This window comes from Rana temporaria, chromosome 9 (assembly GCF_905171775.1).
Source record: "Rana temporaria chromosome 9, aRanTem1.1, whole genome shotgun sequence".
NCBI classification, from domain to species: Eukaryota; Metazoa; Chordata; class Amphibia; order Anura; family Ranidae; genus Rana; species Rana temporaria.
In genome coordinates this window covers 125,584,233-125,612,164 of record NC_053497.1, presented here as the reverse complement: position 1 = coordinate 125,612,164, position 27,932 = coordinate 125,584,233, and the positions used below count along the sequence as shown (strand labels likewise).

General features: G+C 42.1%; 1 protein-coding gene across 1 annotated transcript in view; it reads right to left on the bottom strand.

The window, feature by feature from the left end:
* Positions 1-27,493, bottom strand: part of GFI1B (growth factor independent 1B transcriptional repressor) — a 40,961-nt gene extending 13,468 nt beyond the window's left edge. Inside the window, exons 1-2 of the mRNA XM_040325268.1 lie at positions 27,222-27,493; positions 7,137-7,249 (exon numbers count right to left, since the gene is read on the bottom strand). Coding sequence (XP_040181202.1) covers positions 7,137-7,245 — 109 coding nt within the window. The 5' untranslated portion in view covers positions 7,246-7,249; positions 27,222-27,493. The remainder of the gene's footprint in view (positions 1-7,136; positions 7,250-27,221) is intronic.
* Between the last annotated feature and the right edge of the window lie 439 nt (positions 27,494-27,932).

The window sequence follows — 27,932 nt, the reverse complement described above, 5'->3', positions numbered from 1 at the left end:
AATAGACTCCTAAGATATTCCATTAACCATTGTGTAAGGCTGTAGAGGTGTTAATTCAGGTCTGCTCCTAAGACCTTTCCATTGTGTGATAACACTGTTTAAAGCCCATTGATGATCAGGTGTGAATACCTTTTTGTCGGAGACAGAAAGTCTGTGTACGATGTGGATTGAGGGGAACTAATTGTGTGATGCTAACACTGTGAATTCTATGGATAATAGATGTGACTTGTCAAGCTATATGCGGAGCCAGGCTGTCTGGATAATGCATTCTGTTACAATTAGTAATTAGCTCAAAGAATGTGATTGAAGCCCCCCAAGGTGTGATGTGTGGTTGGGGAGTTCATTGTTCCTGTGATTAACTTTAACATGCTGTACTGTATATAAGAAAGCTAAGTGAACCATTAAAGTTGTATTGCATTTGAAACCAGAACACAGAGCTGTGTGTCTCGTGTCTGGGGGGAATTCTTATGGGTCGTGTTCGTTTGCCTGATTGTGGAGTGTCGATAAGCTGTCGTGGGTTGATGGAAGGTCGTAAACGGTGGTGACCGTTACACCTTTATTGTAGAGATATTGCCTCCGGAAATTCCCAAATGGCACTAAAATTACATAGCCAAAAAATGTCAAATGATGATGTCAAATTCCCTGGACAGCAGAAAGAAAAGATAGCTGGGGGGTCGAGAGAAGGAAGGTGGAGAAGGTGGAGCTGGTATGTCCAAGGTCCATAATTAGCTAAGTAAGGACAAGTATATCTGTAATATCATTAGATATGTCTCTCATGTGTTTAACACAACGTGGCTCCCTTATGCTATGCATGCTGGGTAATATTAAACTGCCTTAATGAAATAAATGTTGGTAAACAGCAGAGTCACAGTGCTATGACTGTGTGTATGATTTATGTGTAATTTGCTAAAACCTGTGCTACAAAATGCATGTGTTGACACAGCGTGTGTGTGACTGAGAAACCACAATGTTTATATAGACACTTGGCCAATTTATTTATGTCTGGAGATCCGGCTTTGATTGAGCTGAGAAAACATATCATAACTGAGAATCCTCGTCATGCACAGAACAGCTGAAGTAAAATATCTCAGGCAAGTTTCTTCCATGCACATCACTAAAAGCTCCATATGACCGGCGGCCTTGCACACCGCGGCTGCAGACACTAATGTCCAGGACTGGAGCAGTAGTTTGTTGTTTTACAACATCGCCCTACCTAATTCTGAGCATAAAAAAAGCATTAAGGGTGGAGCTGCTTTAGAAAGGGTATTGTCTTAAAAATGTCTGGATGGTGGGTAAAAATGTAGGCTGATAGAAGATGTCCATGACCAAGGGGACCATGTGACTCTTGAGCCTCGTACACACGACCGAGGAACTCGACGGGCGAAACACATCGTTTTCCTCGACGAGTTCCTTGTTAGGCTATCGAGGAACTCGACAAGGCAAGTTTCTCCATTCCCGTCGAGGAAAAAGAAGACATGCTCTCTTTTTGGCTCGAGGGGATCCTCGACAGTTTCCTCGTCGAAAGATGTACACACGACCGGTTTCCTCTGCAAAAAAAAAAAATCCCAGCAAGTTTCTTGTTGGTTTTTGCCGAGAAACTTGGTCGTGTGTACAAGGCAACACAAGGCCTCCTCTTATCTTTTCCATTGGTAAGAGCAAAGTACTGGAAAATTGACCTTGCTGTAAAAATGGGAATGAGGGCTAAGGGGCAATCTGATGGGGATCCTGATGTAAGGAGTGACTCTGATGAGGACCAGATGTATATGGTGGACTTTGACTGGGAGCCTAATGTAAAGGGAACTCTGAAGGAGACCCTGATGTAAGGGGGGGTCATTCCTTTCTGAAATAGATTTTTCTCAACCTGCACATTTTTGTAAAATATACAGTGTACTGTACTAAAAAGTTTGGAGACCCCTGAGGGGACTTGATTTATTAAGTGAACCTTGCAGCTTGCTGCAAAGTTTGCTATAACCGCTTCCTGACCGCCGCACGAGGATACAAGTTGACAGAATGGCACGGCTTCGAAAATGGGCGTATATATACGTCCCCTTATATTTGCGAGCCGTGTGGTCGCGCACCGCCGGCCGTGCCCGCGGGACCTGCGGACTCGATGTCCGTTGGTGTCCTGCAATCGGGTCACAGAGCTGAAGAACGGGAAGATCTCCCTGTCCTTCCCCTGACATGTCACTGATCGTCTGTTCCGGGAAGAGCGATCAGTGACGTGTCATGGCAAGCCGCGCCCCCTAACAGGGGAAGGAGAAGCACTCCCTAGGTCACACTTAACCCCTCCAGTGCCCCTACAGGGTAACCCCTTCACTGTAATTTTTACAGTAATCAGTGCATTTTTATAGCACTGATCGCTGTCAAAATGACAATGGTCCCAAAATGGTGTAAAAAGTGTCCGATGTGTCTGCCATAATGTCGCAGTCATAATAAAAATCGCTGATCGCCGCCATTACTAGTACAAAAAAAAATTAGTAATAAAAAATGCCATAAAACTATCCCTTAATTTGAAGACACTATAACTTTTATGCAAACCAATCAATAAACGCTTATTGTGATTTTTGTTACCAAAAATATGTAGAAGAATACGTATCGGCCTAAATGGAGGAAAAGAAATGTTCTTTTATATATTTTTGGGATATTTATTATAGCAAAAAGTAAAAAACATTTTTTTCAAAATTGTCGCTCTATTTTTGTTTATAGCACAAAAAATAAAAACCGCAGAGGTGAACAAATACCACCAAAAGAAAGCTCTATTTGTGGGAAAAAAATGATGTCAATTTTGTTTTGGGTGCAGCGTCGCACAACCGTGCAATTGTCAGTTAAAATGATGCAGTGCCGAATCGCAAAGAGTGGCCTGGTCTTTGGCCAGCGAAATGGTCTGGGGCTCAAGTGGTTAAGCTGACCATACATGCCACAATATGATTGTGCAATATTAACTGCTCAATGACTGCCCACCACAGATATACTCTGCGCCGGATCACATACCTAGTACGTGATCTGCACGTGCTGTGATTGGCTGCAGAACCAACCGATTAGCAGCTGTCGACCACTGATTGGTCGCTAGCGCCCGACAATCGGCTGTGGAGATTGCCGAAGAGAATACTGTGTAAATAAACAAACACAGGGCTCTCTTCTGGCAGCAGCAATGTACTGTTTTTTCGTCCTGCAAAGCAGTAATTAAAAAACAGCATAGTGCTTAGTAAACACAGTAACACATGTTAGGTACACATTTAACCCTTTGATCACCCTAGATGTTAACCCCTTCCTAGCCAGTGACAGAGCATATTTTTAGCACTAATCATTGTATTGGTGTCACTGGTTTCCCAAAAAGTGTCAATTAGGTGCATTTGTGCGCCGCAATATCCTAGTCCAACTGTAAGTTGCTGATCCTTACTAGTAAAAAATAAATAAAAATGACATAACTATATATCCCATAGTTTGTAGACACTATAACCAATATACGCTTATTGGGATTTTTTCAGAAAAAAAATGTAGCAGAATACATTTTGTCCTAAATTTATGAAGAAATTTGGCTTTTTACATTTTTTTTATTAGGTATGTTTTATAGCAGAAAGTAAAATGGTTCATGTAAATTCATCAACAGCTAGGACTTGATACAATTGTATAGGTAGGCCATCACGATACCCAATCCTGGTAAATTTAAAGTTGAATATATAGAGATTGTAGAATCAGATTGTAATGTGTATGGCCAGCTTAAAACCTCTGGTGCTAAAAGGTGTTGCAAACAAGCAGTGATGCTCAGGCCTTATATATATGCAAGAATTCATTCCAGGGACTGAGACACATAAGCGCAGAGGTATTGGACCTGAATGCAGCCCTGTTTATCTAACGAGTATACAGTGATGTGAACATAAGATCAGTTCCAGGGAAACAGTTATACATGCTTGTGGATTACACAGAAAACCGATCCACACGGCTAGATTTGACTATAGCTCATTTGAATAAGCCTGAAGGGACAGGAATAACTGTTGGCACTCAGGCCGTGTAGTAATGATTCACACGGCCGCACCTGACTGCTCTCTGCGCCTCTAAAGCAAACCTGTCATGAGACAAATGGTATTGGGTTTACCAAAGCACTGTGATAATAAACAACTGATATTTTTAATAAAATCCATTGCAAGATCTCCTTTCTTCAGTTTTAATTAAAAAAAAATTATATATATATATATATTTTATAGACAATACACAGAGCCATCAATTAACTCCAAACATATGGAAGTATCCATTATAGCACAGTATGCATAGGGGAAATCCAGGTGTAAGTGCATTAAGGTAACATGTGTGCTGTGAGTGTGCAAGTCCCCAGCCTGGTATAAATGGGAAGTACACATTAGACCGAACCACACCAGAGGCCTGTTACCAGCTAACTTTGGAGTTATTGATATTTAGCTGGATTCAGGTATCTTGCCGCAACTTTAAGGCGGCGTAGCGTATCGTATTTCCGCTACGCCGCCTTAGGTCAGAGAGGCAAGTACTGTATTCACAAAGTACTTGCCTCCTAACTTACGGCGACGTAGCGTAAATGGGGCCAGCGTAAGCGCGCCTAATTCAAATTAGGCTGAGGGGGCGTCGTCCGCGTACATATCCCAGTGTGCATTGCGCCAAAGTACGCCGCAAGGACGTATTGGTTTCGACGTGAACGTAAATTACGTCCAGCCCTATTCACGGACGACGGACGACGTAAAATTTTCAAATTTCGACGCGGGAACGACGGCCATACTTAACATTGACTAGTCCAGCTATTTGATGGAATAACTTTACGCCTGAAAATGCCTTACGTAAACGGCATATCTTTACTGCGACGGGCGCATGTACGTTCGTGAATAGGCGTATCTAGTCATTTACATATTCTACGCCAAACTTAACGGAAGCTCCACCTAGCGGCCAGCCTAAATATTGCACCCTAAGATACGACGGCACAGGCTGTCGTATCTTAGCTAGGTTTAAGTGTATCTCAGTTTGAGAATACACTTAAACTTAGGACGGCGCAGATTCTGAGTTAGGTCGGCGTATCTACTGATACGCCGGCCTAACTCTCTCTGAATCTAGCTAATAAAATGGGGATTGCGCTACCCTGGTAGGTGACCTCGATCCACCTAACCTTGTGCAATAAACACAATTAATTAGCACCTGTGAATATCACCTTGTGCTATTCCACCACAAATTTGCTAATAAATGACAATCCACCAAAAGTATATGTGTAAATAGATATCAGCCCTTCATATACCAAGTGCCTATATTCAGATATTCTTCTAAAAAGAGCTATCTGGGCTAGATTCACATAGATCAGCGGATCTTTAGATCCGCGTGATCTATGTGATTTAAGATCCTCTGCCGCAAGTTTGAGAGGCGAGTTGGTAATTCACAAAACACTTACCTATTAACTTGCGGCGGCGGATCGTAAATCCCCCGGCGGAATTCAAATTCCGCGGCTAGGGGGAGTGTACTATTTAAATCAGTCGCGTCCCTGCGCCGATTTAAATGAGCATGCGCCATCCGCGGATTTTCCCGGCGTGCATTGCTCCCACTGACGTCGCTAGGACGTCAGTGGTTTCGGCGTGAGCGTAACTTGCGACGAACGGGTTTCAGAATCGGCGTGCGCAAACAACGTAAAAAAAAAATTTGACGCGGGAACGACGGCTATACTTAACATTGGCTACGCCTCATAGAAGCAGGGGTAAGTATACGCCGGGAAAACCGCTACGTAAACGTCGTAACAAACTGCGTCGGGCCCGCGTACGTTCGTGAATTGACGTATCTCGCTGATTTACATATTTCTCAGCGTAAATCAGCAAGAACGCCCCCCGCGGCCATTTTTAAATTGCAGTAATGATCCGACGGTGTAACACAGTTACACCTGTCGGATCTTAGGCATATCTATGCGTAACTGATTCTATGAATCAGTCGCATAGATACGACCAGCCTAAGTCAGAGATACGACGGCGTATCCGGAGATACACCGTCGTATCTCTCTGTGAATCTAGCCCTTTGTATATATATATAAAAAAATACACAAATACTGTATTTATTGGCGTATAACACTCACTTTTTTACCCTGAAAATAGAGGGTAAACTGTGCCTGCGTGTTATACGCAGGGGGCTGTGGAAAGTTTTTTCCCTGAAATTTCCCTCTTAAAGTTAGGGTGCGTGTTATACGCCTGTGCGTGTTATACGCCGATAAATACGATATACCATGCACGTGTTGATATATCAAATAGTGCAACTTAAATCATCAAAAGTGTGCGCTACCCTATTACGGGTTCACAAAAAATATGGTGTCACAAAACCACAATTAATATAGTAGAAATAAAAAATAATAATAAAAAATATAAGGGGCCCTGAATAAATTTGGCCAATCTACAGGGTATCATATAAACAATTATTTATAGTCTGCCTTATTAAATGATGAGTATAGCAATCCGTGCACAATCATGTCTGGGCCCACTGGTGCAGCTCAAGGGAACCACCCAAATTATTTCCCATTGAGAAACACAAGGTGGAGGACATACTGTACATTGTCACCTTCTAAAAGAGAACCATAGATCAAGGATACCTTATCCTTGAAGACAGAATTGCAAAAGCATATGTTCAAAAGGAGTGCATATACAGTAAAACCTTGGTTTGAGAGTAACTTGGTTTGAGAGCGTTTTGCAAGACAAGCAAAATATTTTAATAAACTTTGCCTTGATATACAAGCGATGTCTTGATATAAGAGCAGCGTCATGTCACAACTGAGTATAAAAAAGAAGAGAGGAGCCTCTAAGTGTAGCAATATGGTTACATGGTTGAGGCGATTTAGTTTGCATTTGTAGCGCTATACAAGTTACTCACTCACATTTAATGAAGGTGCAATATTTAGCAACTTATTGCTACACTTAGTGGTGCCTTTCTTCTCTTTTATACCCTGTAAAAAAATGCTTTGATATACAAGTGCTTTGGATTACAAACATGTTTCTGGAACGAATTATGGTCGCAAACCAAGGTTTTACTGTATTAACATTGTGGAGGAAATTGTCACGTGACTAATGTACCTGTCTACACATAACTGCTCTATCAGCAATGTAGAGATAATACAATAATACAGGTCTCCAGAAAACAAATATACTAACCTAGACATGAAGCTGAGACCGGGTCATCTCGTATCAACGTGTCATCTGAGTAGCGGTGCTGTTGGTATGTGTGAGTTCTCTTTGTCTTCACCAGAAAGGACCGAGGCATTTTTCTGCAATAAAAATACATGTAAGGTAAACTCATGGTAATTAAAGCTTACCAGCTCAAGGCTTCAGTCTTTCAGGCACTTTTGGGAAGTACCAGTCTAGCTGATTTTCTGATGATTCCAGAATGCCCTTTTGCGCCAATGTTTGTAATAGAGGAATACAGGACATCGTTTTCCCAAAATACCCACTACAGGCTACTCACAAGCTTTTACATGCAGAAAGAATAGTCCCAAGCTAAAAAATAAATAAATAGCGTAGGGCTAGCATGACTGGGAGACTAGGGGAATCAGGGAGAGAGAGGGTTCATTTTAAAGGGGTTGTAAATGTTTGTTTTTTATTTTCTAAATAGGTTCCTTTAGGCTAGTGCATTGTTGGTTCACTTACCTTTTCCTTCCATTTCCCTTCAAAAAAATTTTTTTTCTTTGTTTTCTTTGTCTGAATTTCTCACTTCCTGTTCCTCCTCAGTAAGCTGTTCTGGCTGACTAACCCCCAGTCGGATGATGGGGGCAAGCTTACTGAGGAGAAACAGGAAGTGAGAAATTCAGACAAAAAAAAAAACATTTGGAAGGCAAATCGAAGGAAAAGGTAAGTGAACCAACAATGCACTAACTTAAAGGAACCTATTTAGAAAATAAAAAACAGACCTTTACAATCCCTTTAAAGTTAAGAAAGAAATGAGCTTGCTTATTGTGATTGGTTTCACAGTGGCGAGGAGGGGCTGCAGGGGGTCTTCCAGGCGGATGAGGAAAGTTCCCAGCATCTGGTGAAGGAACGTGGATGAAGAACGTTCCCGCTCCTGCACTGGATCAGTTCATCTTTAGGTGGTCATAGTGGCCTGGCGGTTGGGGTCTTTGGAGGCATTTTATCGGCTATACTTATCATATTAGGGATCCATCTAAGGCAGTGGTTCTCAACCTGGGGGTTGAATTACGATTTGCCAGGGGTCACCAAACCCTGTTGTTCCTGAAGCGTGCACCACTCTCCCAGCCTTTTCACGGCCGCCCACTCAGCCTATTCGCAGATGCCCAGTATATGGCATGGATGGGGGCGGAGACTAGAGGTCAGCTGACTGGTGAAGAATGTGAAGTGGGAGGGGCTGGAGGAGACCCTATCTCCTGATTTCAGCATAGGGGTCACTGCTGCGAGACACCACAAAGCCAGAGACACAGTGAGTAACACTACCTGTGATTATAGGTGCCATTAAAAGTCCTCACTACAGTTCTCAGATCAGCAGATTTGATCAAGAACACCTAAATGGGATGATCAGAACTTCCTCAGCACTGCTACTCTTCCCATTCCCCCCACCCCCTCAACAAGGAGTAAGGGAAGGAATAAAAATAGAGAATACATGGAAGGGAGAGGATAGAGGGGGAGGAACAAAAAAAAGGGAGAGAGAGGGGGAAAAGAACAAGAAATTAGGATAGAGAGATAAAAGGGAAAGAAAGGAGAACAAAGAAAGAGTGGTACATCCTAAAATGTGGAGTGGAAGGGACTCAGGGAGCGCTAAATGCCTGTGGGTTAGGGGTGCAAATTACTTGCCTTGCCTTGGGTGCTGACAACCCTCGCTACGAAAATAATTTTACTGTTAAGGGTCCCACAACTTGGCAAATTTTATCAGGGGGTCACGACACTAGAAAGGTTGAGAACCACTGGTCTAAGGCATGGAGTCCCCTGTGGAATACTAGTTAATGGTGGGTTAACTGGTAAGTTAAACTGGGAGGTATCTTCAGCAAGTTGGAGTTGTCCCTGAGCCGGTGTGGTGTGACTGGGGACCGTGTAAGTAGTTATTATGCAGATACAAAGTGGATACTTGATACCTTGTGCCTCCTAAGTTCAGGAACCTTATGTTTATTGTTTTATTAATTTTGTTCCTGTTTTAAGGAATGTTTGTTATATTTGGTGATTTGTTAATAAATGTCCGCTTTGGTCAATTTTACTCCAAATGGTGTCATAGTGGTTATTGCAGTTTAGTTGGGGTAAAAGGCGACGATGACGCGGCGACGTGGGCGGCCCTGCCAGTTCAATGCTTCCACGCATGCGTCAAAGTCATTCGACGCATGCGAGGGATGGCGGGCGCTCGGACAAGTATTATAGGTCTGTACAGACGACCGAACATGTCCGAGCGGACAGGATTCCAGCGGGCTGTTTTAAAACAAGTCCAGAAATATTTGCCCGCTGGAAAAAGGCCCGGCGGGCAAATGTATGCTGGAATCCTGTCCGCTCGGGCCTACACAGGACCGAACATGTCTGCTGTTTCAGCAGACATGTTCGGTCGTGTGTACGGCCCATTAGGTGTGATGGCTGCATTTGTTTTCTTTTTAGGTATTTTTTCTTTATTTTCACCTGGTGATCCTGCCAGTAAGGCCTCGTACACACGATCGGTTAACCAGAGGATACTGGTCTGATGGTCCGTTTTCCTCGGTCCAAACCGATCGTGTGTGGGCCACATAGGTTATTTAACCTTCGGTTAAAAAAAAGCCAACTTGCTTAAAAATCTAACCGATGGATTGCTAACCGATAGGTCAAAACCGATCGTTAGTACGCACAACCATCGGTTAAAAATCCACGCATGCTCAGAATCAAGTCGACGCATGCTTTGAAGCATTGAACTTCGTTTTTTTCAGCACGTCGTTGTGTTTTACGTTACCGCGTTCTGATACAATCGTTTTTTTAACTGATGGTGTGTAGGCGCGACGGACCATCACTCAGCTTCATCGGTTAACCTATGACAACGGTCCTTCAGACCATTGTCCTTTGGTTAACCTATCGTGTGTACGAGGCCTAAGTCTGTTATTTTTAAACGTACTATTTACCACTGACAGGGGTGTTTACAACGGTCATCTTTTATCAATTTACAGTATGTAAAACCTTTATCCCTCACCCTCTACAAAAAAAAACAAAATAAACTGTTGCTACAATTGCTTAAAAAAAGCATGGAGCTCAACTTTAAGCTCTACACCACACTCTGTTCTGTGTAACACCATTTACATAGTTTTCCATGTAATACACATTTCATTTCCCTGGTACATTATTTCCTGTAACCTCTTCTCTTTCCTTGGCAACAATGCATTTTCCTTCTTTACTTTACAAATTCCACCTTTATGACAAATCTAATATAAACCAAAACAATATTTACTGTACATATTATTCATTTTGTTTCTATTTGTTCATTTTTGATTTCTCACACTTTCCTAGGCTCCTGAATTATCTATGGAATGCAATATATCTATTCATTGTCTCCACTGTACTGACTCAGTGGGTAAGCTGGCCCCTCTATCCCATGCTCTGTATGTCTTTAGGTATGATATTGATCTTAAAGGAAAAGTATGGGCAAAGCTTGTTTGGCCATACTTCTCCTATGGATCACAGGAGTGCAGTTTGCACTCCTGTGATCTGTTTTCAGCCAACAACGGGCTGAAATCCGTCGTTGGTTGACATTACAAAGCCCAAATGCTCAAGGTCCACCCAGAAGCTGGCTCAGCCTTTCAGAGATCTGCTGACAGCCTGAGCAGGGGAGGGCTGGCAGCCTTAGGCCTGGGGGGCAAGTCCATTCAAGTGGCCCATAGAGCGTGGAAAAGGGATGGATCGAGGAAAACAGCTTAAGATTTTTCATGATCACAAGAGTCCGCACAGAGCCTCCCCTTACATCAGAATCCGCACAGAGGCCCCCCCTTACATCAGAGTCTGCACAGAGGCGCCCCCCTTACATCAGAGTCCGCACAGAGGCCCCCCTAACATCAGAGTAATCACAGAGCCCCCTCTTACATTAGAGTGTGCACAGAGCCTCCCCTTACATCAGAGTCCGCACAGAGCCTCCCCTTACATCAGAGTCTGCACAGAGCCTCCCCTTACATTAGAGTCAGCACAGAGCCTCCCCTTACATTAGAGTCCGCACAGAGCCTCCCCTTACATCAGAGACCGCACAGAGCCTCCCCTTACATCAGAGTCCGCACAGAGCCTCCCCTTACATCAGAGTCTGCACAGACCCCATATACATGAGAGTCCGCACAGACCCCATATACATCAGATCTGATGTAAGGGGTGTTCTGTGAAACTTGATTTAAGGGTGCATGCTGTGGACTATTGTGTAAAGAGGGTCTCTGCTCACCAAAGCCTGCCCCCCTCCCCTTTAACAAAGTCCACAGAGCACCCCTTTGTATACACTAGGAGGCAGGGGAGACTAGAGAGGGTGAGCTTACCAGGATGGAGGCTGAGACGCAGGCAGGCTGTCTGATGCTTTTTTGGGTTCAAACTTCCTGTCCAGTGCCCACACATGCCCGGGGAGTGTGGGCAGGGCAGACTCAGAAGGAGGAGGAGCAGATGAGCTCTATCTCTCCTTGTGTCTGTGCAGAGAGAGAAGGGGATCTCAGCGCTGGTGTGCGCTGAGGCTGAGCTATTTGTGAGATAAGACATAGCTCAGCTCTGCAGCCATCTTCCTCGGAGCTGACACAGGCACGGCTGCACAGTGGGAGGGGAGCAGCGGCCGTGACCTGTGTTAACAGAGCTCCAGCAGGCAAACTGCAAAAACAGCATTTAGTGGCGGCCGGTGGCTGTGCATAGTGTCACCAGCCCGGGGGGGGGGGGGGGGGAGATTTACACCCTGCCCCCCCTGCCAGCCCTCCCCCTCCCCTGAGCCAGCCCCTCCCACTTCCTCTCCAGCCCAGCGCTCCAATGAGGGGAGCGAAGGGGAAAACTGAGTGATCAGCTGTGTTTAATTGCTTAGTTCTCAGTGCAGAGCGGGCAGGGGAGAAATGCAGCATCGGATCAATACTGCATCCACTTCGGTGAGTATGATCGTTTTTTTTTTTTTTGTTAAATCTCTTTTAATGGTGTGATATTAAGGCTAGTCATTCAATAAAGTAGATTAAACAAAAAGCTGGCCTAGGAGATCAAGAAGTATAAATCTGGCCTTGATGGAGACACAAATAGTGAGACAAAAAAGTGTTGCTTTTTCTTTATAATTTAAATTTTACGTTGTTTTTATCAACTTGGGCACGACTATGGACCTTCTCTAGGAGCCAATGTTTTTTTAACAGGATACCCTTTAAATACCCCACATCATAATATTACCTGCCAGTCTCAGCCAGGGTTCCATAACACCCCAGGGTTCCTCCAGAGGTTGCTAGGGGTTCCTTCATCTGTGGCTAATTGACCGCCTATCTGAGGGTGCCTCTATACTTTTGGGCCCAAACCCACTTGGCAGAGCCAGTGGCATGACATCACTGGTCTTTTTTAGCTGTCTGTTATGCCCCGTACACACGATCCGAAAATCGGACAACAGATCGTCCGACTTTTTTGTTTACTAGTCGCAAGTCGAAATTGAATAGGTTACTAAAGTCACGAAAATTCTCGTACGACAGAAAAAAAAATCGGAAGTGCTGCTACTAATGGTGCCCAGCTCTGCAGTGATGTATTTAGGTTTTGTGCTGCCCTAGGCCTGACTAAACTTGTGTACCCCCCTAATTTTAATATGACCCATCCCTTTCTGTCAATGCCACACTCCTTGTTAAGACCCGCCCTGAAATTTTCGAGTGTGGACACTGGGAGGGGAGGGGGCAATGAATTCCCTTAATTTTCATAGATTTCCTCTCACTTCCTGTTTGGCTATGGAGCAGTAAGTGAAGGGAAATCTCTGCAATGGGACAGGGATGGTAAAAAATAAACTGACGGGGGCTATAACCCTCCCTTACTCTATCCGAAATGGGGAAAAAATGGGTTGCCTATAGTTCTACTTTAAGCACAAATTTCTGATAATTTTATGGAGAGGACTAAGAAGATATAACCATGCCAATGGTACAGCAGAAAACATATAGCACAGTGAGGAAGGTTTGTGGTCCAGGATGATAGGACAGTCAAAATTAGAAGCAGCCCCCCCCACCTTAGTTGCAGAATGCCGGCCACCCGCATACCGGAAGCAGTGCAGCTGCTTTATGGGGGCGCTAGACAAATTTGCCCGTCAGCCCAGTCCGCCCCATGAGACTGGCGCTACACTCACAGTGTAGCGCAAGCCGGCGGGGACTCTTTCGGTGCTGCCCCCCTGCAAAGTGCAGGATACAGCATTGCAGTTCTGCCCTATTGTTGTGTACAGATGACTCACCTGCAGACCCTGTGTTTACATGTAGATAACCATCATTCATATGTAAATAACGAGTGCATTCATATGTAAATAACAAGTGCATTCATATGTAAATACTGAGGCTGGCGGCATTCATATGTAAATAAAGGTGGCATTCATATGTATATCATGCCCCTCTGCAGTGAAGAGATGATGTGCTGTACCCTCTAGCAACCAATCAGTGAGCAGTATTACTGTACAGTGATCTCTAGCAACCAATTAACAAAAATAAATCATGTGGTGTAACCTCTAGCAACCAGTCAGTAAGTGGTAATGATATGCTTTAACCTCGGGCAACCAATCACAATCACTGCCTGATCTGATACAGTAAACTGATTTTAAGTGCATGGGGGGGGGGGAGAATTTTTTTATCCAGGGTCCAATCAACATTAAAGAAGGCCCTGTATGCATACAAAGTGAAGATAAGGTACATGATATTGTAATATGTTACTAATATTACACCTTTCAATTATTGGAAACGGTTTACCCTACAGGCATCAGTGAAGTCATAAGATGCTTTAAGGGAAGCAAATATGTATACACTGAAAAATACACTGTACATTTCATGAGCTTCAGGAAAATAATAATAACTGCAATTTAAATCAGTTATGTATATTCAAAATATTACTTTAATGCAGCATGTATAAGTAATTCAAGCCATTTTTGTATTAGCTTCCAATAATCAGCTAAACAGCAGGACACAGGCAGAAATGAAAGGGTCAACAATGTAAGCTAAATAGTCTCTCTACATTTCAAAGTGCGTCAATGTAACACTGGCAGCTTGCTGGAATTAACAGGGAATAGAGTAAGCAGAGGAACTCCTTAGCATTGTAATCTTCCTTTACAGTCCAATCAGCTGGCAGGGGTGGTTCAGTGACCAGGACAGTAAAGAGAAGTGAGGCCACCAACCAAGCTATACTGTTTGCAGGAGTGCCTGGATCACAAGACAGAATTATTAATATTTTGATAGCCAGGACAATTTTTGTGTGTAATTAGCTGTTAGCCTAGAGTTTAGCATTAAGTGTATTTAGACCAGCCGCCTTATATGTGCATAGAACCCAGGTGTATGATAATAATGTCCCCTCATCATTGTCCTTCTGGCAGCTTGTGTGTGGCTCAGTGTTTGCTGTGTGTTATCACGTAGCTGTTATCTCAAAATCTGCATAATCTTGAAACAGGTCTGAGAAAAATGATCTTTTGTTGGCACCAGACTTGATTTTAGCGAGAACTCATTTGTTTGACATTTGCATTTGTCCTGCAAGGATTTAGCGTTGTGCTAATCGTGCACACTACAGCATTGATCTATGGAGCTGGCTGGGGGCCCGTAGACAAACTTCTGCTTATTTTAGGAAACAAATACCGAAGAATGTCTATAAATAGAGCCATGGGGTAGTGGTAGATTCAGGGTTAAGGGCATCTGTCACTGACAACATTATTGGATATTTTGTGGAGGCCAGGTACTCTACCTGTTTGAATGAGGATGAAAAGTCTATGGCCCCGTACACACGACCGAGTTTCTCGGCAGAATTCAGCCAGAAACTCGGTTCAGAGCTGAATTCTGCCGAGAAACCCGGCCGTGTGTACACTTTCGGCCGAGGAAGCCGACGAGGACCTCGGCGAGGAAATAGAGAACATGTTCTCTATTTCCTCGTTGTTCAATGGCAAAAGTCGGCCCGCCGAGTTCCTTGGCGGCTTCCACACTAAACTCGACGAGGAAGTCGATGTGTTTGGCACGTCGAGTTCCTCTGTCGTGTGTACGGGGCCTCAGGGTCCTAAAAGAGTGTTCTCAGCAGGTTGGAGAACTTTGATGATCACTAAAGACTTCCCTGGGACCTGGACTTTCTTCACCCAAAGTTGGCAATAGATGGATAGAAAATCGAAAGGACTGGCCGAATTTCAATCCATCTATGGCCATTTTATGATGGGCTTTTCTCAAACATTTCTCAAATTGTCTTTGATCAGAGGTTCTCCATCCACCTTGAATGTGTAGATGGGAAATCTATTGGAAAATTGTCCTACAATCAGTAGAGAGGAATTCTCTATCCACCTTGAATGTGTGGATGGGAATCTGTTGGAAAATTGTACTTCGATCAGTAGAGAGGGATTCTCCATCCACCTTGAATGTGTGGATGGGAATCTGTTGGAAAATTGGACTTCGATCAGCGGGCAGGGTTCCTCCATCCACCTTGAATGTGTGGATGGGAATCTGTTGGAAAATTGGACTTTGATCAGCAGACAGGGTTCCTCCATCCACCTTGAATGTGTGTATGGGAATCTGTTGGAAAATTGTCCTACGATCAGTAGAGAGGGATTCTCTATCCACCTTGAATGTGTGGATGGGAATCTGTTGGAAAATTGGACTTCGATCAGTAGAGAGGGTTCCTCTATCCACCTTGAATGTGTGGATAGGAATCTGTTGGAAAATTGTACTTCAATCAGTAGAGAGGGATTCTCCATCCACCTTGAATGTGTGGATGGGAAATCTGTTGGAAAATTGTCCTACGATCAGTGGACAGGGTTCCTCCATCCACCTTGAATGTGTGGATGGAAATCTGTTGGAAAATTGTACTTCAATCAGTAAAGAGGGATTCTCCATCCACCTTGAATGTGTGGATGTGAATCTGTTGGAAAATTGGACTTCAATCAGTAGAGAGGGTTCCTCCATCCACCTTGAAAGTGTGGATAGGAATCTGTTGGAAAATTGTACTTCGATCAGTAGAGTGGGATTCTCCATCCACCTTGAATGTGTGGATGGGAATCTGTTGGAAAATTGGACTTCGATCAGCGGGCAGGGGTCCTCCATCCACCTTGAATGTGTGGATGGGAATCTGTTGGAAATTTGTACTTCGATCAGTAGAGAGGGATTCTCCATCCACCTTGAATGTGTGGATGGGAAATCTATTGGAAAATTGGACTTCCATCAGCGGACAGGGTTCCTCCATCTACCTTGAATGTGTGGATGGGAAATCTGTTGGAAAATTGTCCTACGATCAGTGCACAGGGTTTCTCCATCCACCTTGAATATGTGGATAGCAAATCTGTTGGAAAATTGGACTTCGATCAGCAGACAGGGTTCCTTCATCCCCCTTGAATGTTTGGATGGGAAATCTGTTGGAAAATTATTCATGCTTGGCTGATCAAAAAAAACAATCTACATATGGCCAGGTTAACTCCTCCATTGACCTTAAAGTGACACTAAACTCTGCTTTAAAAAAATATATTCTATTCAAATATGTATTCCCTAACTCAAAAAAACTCCATTCTATTGCTCTCAGCCTCCTCCAATCTGCCCCCATTTTTTTTTTTTTTTGTGATGCTGTGATCTGACTTTCTGTTGGAGAGTGGCCATACTGGTTCTCCATGGTCCCACTGTATGTAGAAACATAACCACCCTCTCTTGTACGCTACAAAGATGGGCTAGGCTAACATACATATTGCCAGCACACCAGGGATCTTCAAGTAACATCCACAGGTTTTTATTCAAAGTGATCACATCACAGAAAAAAAGTCCAAAGTTTTGGGGTCACGTAGGACCTCTTCGTCAGGCATGTGATAAGTGCATACAGTAGTGCAAGAAGATTTAAAGTACAATCCACCAATCAGACAACTATTGTAGGAAGCCACCTCCTGACCTCTGACACTGTCATAAATTGTGCCAAAAGTACTGAAAATTAAACAGTAAATCAATAGATCCAACTTGTATACTGCATGATTTATGAATAGAAGCCATCGGTAATAAAACAGACACTGGGTAGGGATGTGGGCTACAGCGGGTTCCCAGTACCATGCTTCTATAATAATGCAAATTTCTTATTGGATCGTCTAGGTTTGGCGGCATTATTGTCAGGAACAGTGGAGGCTGGTACTCAACATTTTTGGGGAGGCGCAAACAAACGAAAAAAAACAAAAAACAATTGCAGCCTCACTGTGCCCATCGAACGCAGCTACTGTGCCCATCAAACGCAGCTACTGTGCCAATCAAACGCAACTACTGTGCCCATCAAACGCAGCCACTGTGCCCATCAAACGCAGCCACTGTGCCCATCAAATGCAGTCACTGTGCCCATCAATTGTCACCAATGTGCCATATCATCAATTGTCACCACTGTGCCATCAATTGTTACCACTGTGCCATCAATTGTCGCCACTGTGCCATCAATTGTTGCCACTGTGCCATGCCATCAAATGCAGCCACTGTGCCATGCCATCAAACACAGCCACTGTGCCATCATTTATTGCCACTGTGCCCATCAATTGTCACCACTGTGCCATGCCATCAAACGCAGCCACTGTGCCATCAATTGTCGCCACTGTGCCCATCAATTGTCACCACTGTGCCATGCCAAATGCAGCCACTGTGCCATCAATTGTTACCACTGTGCCATGTCATCAAACGCAGCCACTGTGCCATCAATTGTCACCACTGTGCCATGCCATCAAACGCAGCCACTGTGCCATCAATTGTCGCCACTGTGCCCATCAATTGTCGCCACTGTGCCATGCCAAACGCAGCCACTGTGCCATCAATTGTTACCACTGTGCCATCAATTGTCACCACCGTGCCCATCAATTGTCACCACTGTGCCCATCAATTGTTACCACCGTGCCCATAAATTTCTGAAGTAACGGAGTCATGTTCCGATCAAGGTATTGAGTAGGGTCCGGGGTCACCTGTATGCCTAAGTAACGGAATTCCTCAACCACAGCAATATCTTTCGCGCAGTCAGGCAATGGGCCCGGCAGAGGGTCCATTATTGGGTAGCAGGCCAGTCAAGTTCCTCCACCCCAAAATCACTCATCCATATCTTTTTGGACCTTGCTTTGTGCACTGGTCCAAATCATTTGGTGGAGGGGGGATTATGGTGTTGGGTTGTTTTTCAGGGGTTGGGCTTGGCCCCTTAGTTCCAGTGAAGTGAACTCTTAAGGCGTCACCATACCAAGACATTTTGGACAATTTCAGGCTCCCAACTTTGTGGGAACAGTTTGGGGATGGCCTCTTCCTGTTCCAACATGACTGCGCACCAGTGCACAAAGCAAGGTCCATAAAGACATGGATGAGCGAGTTTGGGGTGAAGGAACTTGACTTGCCTGCACAGAGTCCTGACCTCAACCCAATGGAACACCTTTGGGATGAATTAGAGCGGAGACTGCAATCCAGGTCTTCTCGTCCAACATCAGTTCCTGACCTCACAAATGCGCTTCTGGAAGAATGGTCAAACATTCCCATAGGCACACTTCTAAACCTTGTGGACAGCCTTTCCAGAAGAGTTGAAGCTGTTATAGCTGCAAAGGGTGGGCCAACTCAATATTGAACCCTATGGACTAAGACTGGGGTGCCATTAAAGTTCATGTGTTTGTAACGGCAGGCGTCCCAATACTTTTGGTAATATAGTGTTGCTTTAGTGCTTTACCTGTTGAATGATTTGTAATTCTGTACAGACAGAAAAATTACACCTGTAGCTCCCAGTTAAAATGGTCATTTAAGTAATTTATTTATATTCCTGACATGTCACAATGTACAGTATAATTTTTTTTTATAAAAGCTCCACCTTTTATCATTAAAAAGCTATCCTTGAATGGCGGAACTGTGTAGTTCCTCTTTAAAGTGTGACTGTATGGAAACAGCTAAATATAGAGTTTAAATTCAGATGTGTGACCTATCTTATCTACCAGAAGAAAACTACAATTTTTAGCTACGTTTCTAATCCAGACAACATAGCCAGCTCCAGAAAATGTAAAAGCCTGATCAAGGCTGACATTGGATAGTGAAGGAGCAGCTGCTTACTGATGGGGTCATCTCTGTGCTTGCAACTTAGGTTCAGAGAACTGTGCAATGATTGGCTTACAAAGATGCCCCATCCTCCCCTAGTGTTAATATATAGGGTATTACAGGAGGATCATACCAGGCGCCGCCTCCCCTATCCACTGCCACCGCCCTCCCTATCCATGTGCCCAGCCCCTTTCAGGGCACCGGGCGCATGAATTCCTATGGCGGGGGTGTATTTTTTTAAGCACCTGATTAGAGCCAGAGGCTCAAAATAGTATGGGCTTGGGGCGCAGAGCATTGCGTCTGGAGCCCACCCAGTTGTGTTGTAACAGTGAATGAATATTTGCTGTTGCAACACTGATCCTCCTTTCCGGCCATTCGGGAAGTGAGTCTGATACCCATCACCTGATTGGCTGAAAGGACAGGCGATCCTATTGGACACCTAGGAGGAGGGGAGGAGACGCATGGTAGAAGCGAGGAGAAGAAGACACAGGAGCTGCTCCCTGTTGCCTGCCGCAGCCTGATGTCCGCCGATGCCCTGGTCCCCGCTGCTGCCCGCCGCCGCCTAGATCGAGTAAGTGCCGGAGGACCGGCAGACAGCAAATAGGAGGGGTGGGGGTTTTTGAGGTGGCGCGGGGTGGTTTTTTGCTGCCGCCCAAACAAAAAACCACCAGCAGTCACTGGATCATACACACTTAAGCTGGCCATAGATGTATCTAATTGTGTTTAGTTCAGCAAGACCTGGCCGACATTCGATCTGTCTATGGGCTTGCTGGTTGTGATGCAGTCGATCAATTGTGCATGCTATCACCATCAGCAGTGATCATTGTGTTCTGCCGACAGAGAAGGCTCCTTTCTGGCAAAACACAATAGCGCTGGGGAAGGGATTCAGTGTTGATGGGGGGAGGGGGATAAAATGATTTTCCCATGGTTGTAGGAAAGAATATCAAATCATCTATGGCTTGCCTAAGGTTCTATTTAAAGCAGAACTTTAGTCTAAATACAACATTTGGGCCAGATAAACAAATGCCGGTGCTCCACGTATCTGGCCCACAGAAACTTTATTTTCCCCCACACGTCTTTTCTTTTGGTGGTATTTGATCACCTCTGCAGTTTAAATTTTTTGCGCTATAAACAAAAAAAAAGTGTCAATTTTGAAAAAAAAACACAATATTTAATAATTTTTGCTGTAATAAATAGCCCCAATTTTTTTAAAAAGAAGGTAATTTTAGCCTCAGTTTAGGCCGATACGTATTCTTCTACATATTTTTGTAATAAAAATTGCAAAAAGCCTATATTGATTGGTTTGCGGAAAAGTTATAGCGTCTACAAAATAGGGAATAGATTTATGGATTTTTTTTTTACTAGTAATGGCGGTGATCTGCTATTTTTATTGGGACTGTGACATTATGGCGGACATATCGGATGCTTCTGCCCCTTTTTTGGGACCACTGGCATTTATACAGCGATCAGAGCTATAAAAATGCACTGATTAATGTGTAAATATCACTGGCAGGGAAGGGGGTTAACACTAGGGGGCGATCAAGGGGTGAACTGTGTTCCCTAATGTGTGTTCTAACTGTAGGGGGAGGGGACTCACTATAGGAGATGACAGATCGTTGTTCCCAGCTTGTAGGAACTCGTGATCTGCATCTCCTCTCCTCTTAGAACAGGGACGTGTTTACACACACATGTCCCTGTTCTTCCTCTCGTGCCCACGAACGCTCGTGGCCGGCAGTCAACGTGACCGCCGGTCACGAGCATCAGCACCTCCTGCTGTGCAGCGGGCGCACGCGCCTCCGGCGGCGGGCGCGTGCCCGCTATCCTGCTTAAATGGACCGACGTACAGCTACGACGGTCCGTGGGAACGAGCCGACCTGCCGCAGTATAATGACGGCGACTGGATGGCAAGTGGTCAAAAAAAGTCTTACAATCTGCGTCAAATAAATATGCGGCAGAAAATTTGTTTTTCATTACTTGCCGTTATAGAGGGGTGGGTCAAGAGGTGATAGCGCATTACAGTAACACATTCTGCAATGTGCGAAATAAATGATATGTGCTGCAACCTAATAGTTTATTGGACATGCAATGCGCCAAACTCAGATGTTACATGTGACAATCCACATTCCTCAACAGTCTTAAGCAGGCCATACACGGTCGAATTTCGAACTAATTTTCTTTTCAAAATCAGAAAGTTGTTTTTTTTGTGATCCGATAATGCCACCATTGGTTTTCGAAATTCGGCCTAACAAACCTTCAATTTCACCTCATGTTGCTAAAGAAAATAATTTTCGTGGTCGGGAATCTTCTTTTCTCTCCGGGAATTTTCTTTTCTTGCACATGCACATTTTATTCCTATTACATTTCTCGCACGATTCTCCCATCATTGATCAGAAAATCGTTAGTTTTTAAAAAAATTGGCCGACTCCGAAAATCGGCTGTTGCTGCAACCCACTAATGGTGCAAAATTCCTACGAAAATTCTTAAATACGATTTTTCGTACTAAAATTCTTTCAAAATTCGAACCGTGTATGGCCGGCATTAGTTATCTGGCCCACTGTGTCTTTTCTGCAGTAAAGGATTCTAACATTTTCTTATTGCAAATTCCCTCGGGTGGATTGTACATCTAAATTTTCCTTTCCTCTGAAGCCTGATCTAAATTTGGTTTGCGCTTCAGAGGCTACTGACAGGGGGTGAGGAAGTGATGCGACACATCTTCACCGCCCTTTTTTAACCATATCTGTGCAGACAAACGCACTGCAAGCATTTGCCGCACTTCCCCATTTGCTTGAATATGTAGCTTCCAGCCTGCCGATCGCTACATGTCAGGTAAACTTTCCCAATGCGCGGAAAAGCATCATGACCGCACCATGTAAACACTCCTGTCTGCTGCCTATTGCATCTTCTTAACCCTTTCATGCCTAAGCCTATTTCTGACATTTGTTGCTTACAAGTTAAAATCTGTATTTTTTGCTATAAAATTACTTAGAACCCCCAAACATTTTATATATATATTAGCAGAGACCCTAGAGAATAAAATGGTGGTTGTTGTAATATTTTATGTCACACGGTATTTGCGCAGCGGTCTTTCAAATGCAAGCCGCCTGACGAGTCGCCCCAGTGTGAACCGCCTCTAAAGGTCTTTGTTTAGTCACTTCCTGTTAAAAAGGTGACAACCTTCTGTCTATGTTTCTTAATAGTACTCTTGCTTTGTCACCCTTTCACATGGAATTTAAAGTGGAGTTCCACCCATAAATATAACATTACATCAGTAGTTTTAAAAGAATGTCATTAGTCCTTTACGAAAACATTTTTTTTTTTTAGATGCCTTCAAAGTGTTGTTGCTAGGCAGAATAGTTATTCTTCCCACTTCCTGCACCTAGGTGCTTAATGCTTCCTAACCTACACCGCACAGACTCCTGGGAATGTAGTGGGTGTAACTTTACAGGAGTCTTTGCATTCCCCAGTCTCAAAGAATCATGTGACTTGGACAGCACAGGTGCTGAAACCTGATCTGACACTGCTTGTGCAGCACTGAGCATGTGCGAGATTTGCAAGGCTGAAATCCAGGAAGTCATACAGTCTGGCTTCATGATGCCCACACTTAAGATGGCCCCAGTCAATTTCTATTTTATAAAGTGTCTAAATGCTGTAACAACCTAACAAAACGGACCTTAGTTTACAGACTAACTTTACTAGAATACATTAAGCTTGTGTATTACAGGGGTATTTATATTTAAAAAGTGAAATTGTGGCCGGAACTCTGCTTTAAACAGAGATTACAAGTGGCCATTTCAACCCAGTGCACAGGTATGAATTACTGTTGTCACCATCGGGGAACCTTCCCTGAGAAATGCCATGCAGCCATCGCTGGAGGACAAGTGGTCAGGAAGTGGATGTAAAGAGGCTGCAGCAGAGCAGTATCACTGATATGCAACAAATTATAAAAAAAAAAAAAAAGTGTAAAGTATTTTTCTTAATAAAATATTTTAGAATACACAGTACCTTAGCAAACTGCATGTCATTCAGTTAGGATTTACATTTACTTTAATCAAGGTTTTTGCTGTCGCAGCTGATAAAAGCTATAAAAAAACGCCAGTAGCTTTGCAGGGAGCCTTTCAACGTTTTTTAGCGTTTTTGCAATAGCTTTAATCAGCGCTTTTCAGTGTAGCTTTTTTTTTTTCAATGGATTAAAAAACGCTAAAAAACGCTGGCACTGGTGTTTTTTAGCGTTTTTCTGCGTTTTTCAGCGTTTTGCTTTTTTTTGCGTTTTTTCCCGCCAAAAAAAAGGACACTTTGAACACAAATTTTGGGCGTTCAGAAAAAAGCCAATAAACTCCAAAGCTCATTAACACTAAAAAACGCCCAGGTGTGCATGGGCACATAGGCTAACATAGAGTTCAGTTTATGGGCTTTAAAAAAAAAAGCCAAAACGCCAATAAACTACAGTTTATCAGCTTCAGTGTTCATGGAGCCTAAGGGTGAACTGTATTTACAATGATTTGTAGAAAAATAATATTTGATTGGTTATACATCCCCGTGTACTGGTGTCCATAGGGCCAAACACAGCACAATAGTTTACTATGGGTGACCAATTAATAGTACACTAATGCAGAACGAAAGGTGACACATCTACATGCCTAGGTGTCAGTTTTTTTGTTTTTAAATACATTTTTTTAATAATTTTAATGAACTATACAAAAAAATAAAACATTACAAAAAATATATATATAAAGAACAAATTGTGAAAAGAAAAAAAAATACAAATATTTAAAGCATGTGATGCAATAGGATATGGAAAAATAAAGCAAAGAGGAAATATATAATAGATAAATAATAAAGAAAAAGAAAAGTTAAAATAAAGTCTAGATCACAAGATTTCTTATTCTGTGTCAGTCTTTAATACAGGAATCGCTGTAATGCACCAGACCATTTAATTCCCTATTCTGGGAACCCTTTTTCTTTACCTGTCTCTGATGCAGGTGAAGCATTCCCAAGCACACCCACTGCAGACTCTTTTTCTCACATACAAACGTTCTAATGTGTCAGAATGAAACTGTTTCTTACACTGGTGTTCTTGGTAAGCTCAATTTTTATTGACCATAGCAAATTGAGAAAATCTCAAACAGCAGGGGCTTCAGGCGGAAAACCCACCCACCCTAGGTCCATGTGAAAAGCTGTGTGAAATGTGTCTGTCAGGGACTATAGGACTCAAATTATGGTAAGTACAGTGGACTTTCTGATCACAGCACAGTTGCAGAGTTTTCTGGACAGCAATAGCTTTACTTCTTTACTTGTTGCCTGGCACCGTTCTTTAAACCAAGCGAAAAAAATTAATTATGCCAGCATGAGGGTTTCTAAAAATAGTAAAAAGGTCTTAAAGTGGATGTAAACCCGATTTTTTTTTTTTGCTGTCACAATGTAGAGTATAAGATTTCCTATCATCTGTGCCCAGTCTTGCCACACAGAGTTAATCCAGCTCTGAGCAATCATCTTTTCTTTTTTCAGTGAGATAAACGGACAAACAGGAGAAATCTTTTGTCCGTTCCGCCCCCTTGCTGTGAATGACAGGTTATTTACATATCTCATGCACTAGCCTGGAGACAGGCATTATTTTTTAATTCCCACCCCCACTCCTTTTCTGAAGTCATGTGGTTACTTTTCTGGGTTTTGACTGGATGATAGTGATCATAGCAGAATTTAGTGTAAGGGGAGTGTAGAGGTGGGCGGGGAGTCTGCTGACATCACGACTCCACCCACCGAGCTCCAGACAACAGATCCACCCACAGAATCTGCAGTTTTTCAGTTCTTATAACAGACAGAGGGGAGACATTTGACAGGTGAGGATACATGCAGGAGGCATGTATATCCTTATAGATCAGCACTATGGCAGTAGTTTAGAAAGGATGAGAGTGGCTTTACATACACTTTAAATGTCTTTGGAGAAAAACCCTTCTTATTCCGTTTACCATATTTAACAAATAATATACCATGTAAGTAATCAGATATAACATTAGCACTCCCCCAGTATACATACAAACAATAAAACATGTTTACAAAAAAAAATCTAACATACTTTTTTTTAAACAATACTTTTTTTTTCTAAAAAAAAAAAAATTCTAAAAAAAAAAAAAAAAAAAAATGTTTTCAAAATTTTTTTTTTCTAAAAAATATATTTTTTTGCTTAAAAGGTGCATTGTTGCTCCACTGATTTCAAAGGAGAACTTTATAAACCCGCCCGAGTATACTCTCTTTTTCACTACCAATCGCTTATGACGTTAGACATTTCCACTCATTTTTAAAGCATAAGCGAAAGGAATTTCTAAAAAACCTTTTAGTCTTCTCTAGAGTGATTATGCTTCATATGTGACCGATTTTCTTTTATTTATATTATATTGTCAATTAAAAATATTTTTTTTTAATTTACATAACATATTGATGTGAATAATTGAAATGTACTTTTTGGGATATCCACATTTGTCTAAAAATTATTACTGAATGTCCCGTGTCATATATGCTAAAATTGAACTACAGGCATGGAATATCATACGAAAAAAGGAAAAACCGCGCTACTACACAAATGGACTAAAGGCAGCAGCTAACGTGCGATACACACAATAGACAATGAAAAATAAAAAGCCGCTCGGCTTTTTATTTTTCATGGAATATCATAATCAGACGTAAAAAATGAACGAAATAAAAGATAACGCTTGACAAACAAAAAAAATGAAAATATTCTAGATCTTTCTTTCTCAAGTAGGGTTCCCACTGGAATTGCCGGGGGTTCCTTGGGCAGTGAGCAGTGGTAAAATGTTCTCCTGCCTACACTGACCACAAATGCCAAGTGGGGCAATTTTTTATTGACCACCAATATAATGGGTCACTTCTACACCGATTCTTTGAATACCAACATTTTTCAATAAGTGATTACTGCATGTCCTGTGTTATATATGACCATATTCAATTAAAGATGTAGAATATCATACTCAGACATTAAAAAACAAAAAACAAAATAAAAAACTTAAGGTTTGACCAATAGGCAAACATTTAAAAAAAAATCTAGATCATCCTTTCCTAAAGTACTGAACAATTGTTTCTGTATATTGCAGGTAAGTGTTAAAAAAAACACCAATCTACCCAGGGTGTCAAATACTGCATGTATACCATATTTTTTATTCTTGTATATAAAACTTTCTACAACGTACCAATTATACTAATGTACCACAAGCTGTAGGTATAATGTTTTTAGCAGGTGTTTTCTAAGTACCTGTAATTATTTCAACGGCTTCCTCTAGGGTAAAGAGGTTGAGAAAGGCTGTTTTACATAGGTTAGCTATAACATAACATTAGAACTACAGCAATTATAGTAAAAAAATAAAATGATAATTATTAATATTATTAAAATAGTAATAATAAAATAATTATTAAAAAAAAATATTCAGAACATTTTGAAGTGCAGAATTAAAAAAAAAAATTGCAAAAGCTTTTTTTTGCAGGTCATACAGATAAAAAAAAACAGCATACATTTTCTCCTAGAACCATTGTGCTAAATAATTTAAAAAAGATTAATGGAACTTATGAATTTTTTTAACGTAAGTTAACATATTTTAAATGTAATGCTTCACAGTAAAGATAAAACAATCCCGTATTTTAGACCCTTTTCTTTTACATTTTTTTTTTATCTGTACATGTCTGTTTTTGTAGTTGCTCTTTGTAAAGAAAGTGGAGTGTGTAGCTGTTATATACATTTTTATAGTTCATTCAAAAATAGAGGAATACAAAATAAAAATACAATTTCACATGCTTAACTCTAGTAGAAAAATATGATGTTAAAAAGATCATTTAAAAAAGGCACAGTACACTCTCTACAAATGCTTTAGTATATCTTAGAGGTATATATATATATATATATATATATATATATATATATATATATATATATATATATATATATATATATATAATAAAAAATTCATTCCACGGAAAGATGGATTTAACAAGAAAATGCATTGAAGAAAAAAAATAACAGTGCTTGAAAATATTTTAGAATCAGCACAGAACTGAATATTTTATAGTAATATACACTAAAGAGTACCTGTCCACTCCTTCTGGCACAAGGATAATTAAAGGATCCCAGTCTCTACTTGCTCGTGATGCATACAAACTAAAGTGTAACCAAACTGTCCTCACACTCTTCTATCTGGCCCGTTCTTCTCACCCCGCCCTGATTTTTCAATCTGATTACTTGTGTCAAAATCTGGTGGAGTCACAGCCAATAAGGAAGCTCTGAGCAATGACAATATTTGCTTATCAAAACTCCAGCAGGCTCGGAGGGTTGAGCACAGCCTCTCCTACAGCATGTACGATAAACAGTCCCAAAAACTTTCTCTGAATTCTGTTTTTGCAGTTGGAGCTTATCAAGGGCAGCCAAATGCATGCTGTGTTTTTATGTAAAAATGGTGATTTTTTTCTGCCAAGAAATACAATTTAACCACTTAAGCCCCGGACCATATTGCTGCTCAATGACCGGGCCCCTTTTTGCGATTCGGCACTGCGTCGCTTTAACTGACAATTGCACGGTCGTGCGACGTGGCTCCCAAACAAAATTGGCGTCCTTTTTTCCCCACAAATAGAGCTTTCTTTTGGTGGTATTTGATCACCTCTGCGGTTTTTGCGCTATAAACAAAAATAGAGCGACAATTTTGAAAAAAATGAATATTTTTTACTTTTTACCATAATAAATATCCCCCAAATATATAAAAAAAACATTTTTTTTCTCAGTTTAGGCTGATACATATTCTTCTAC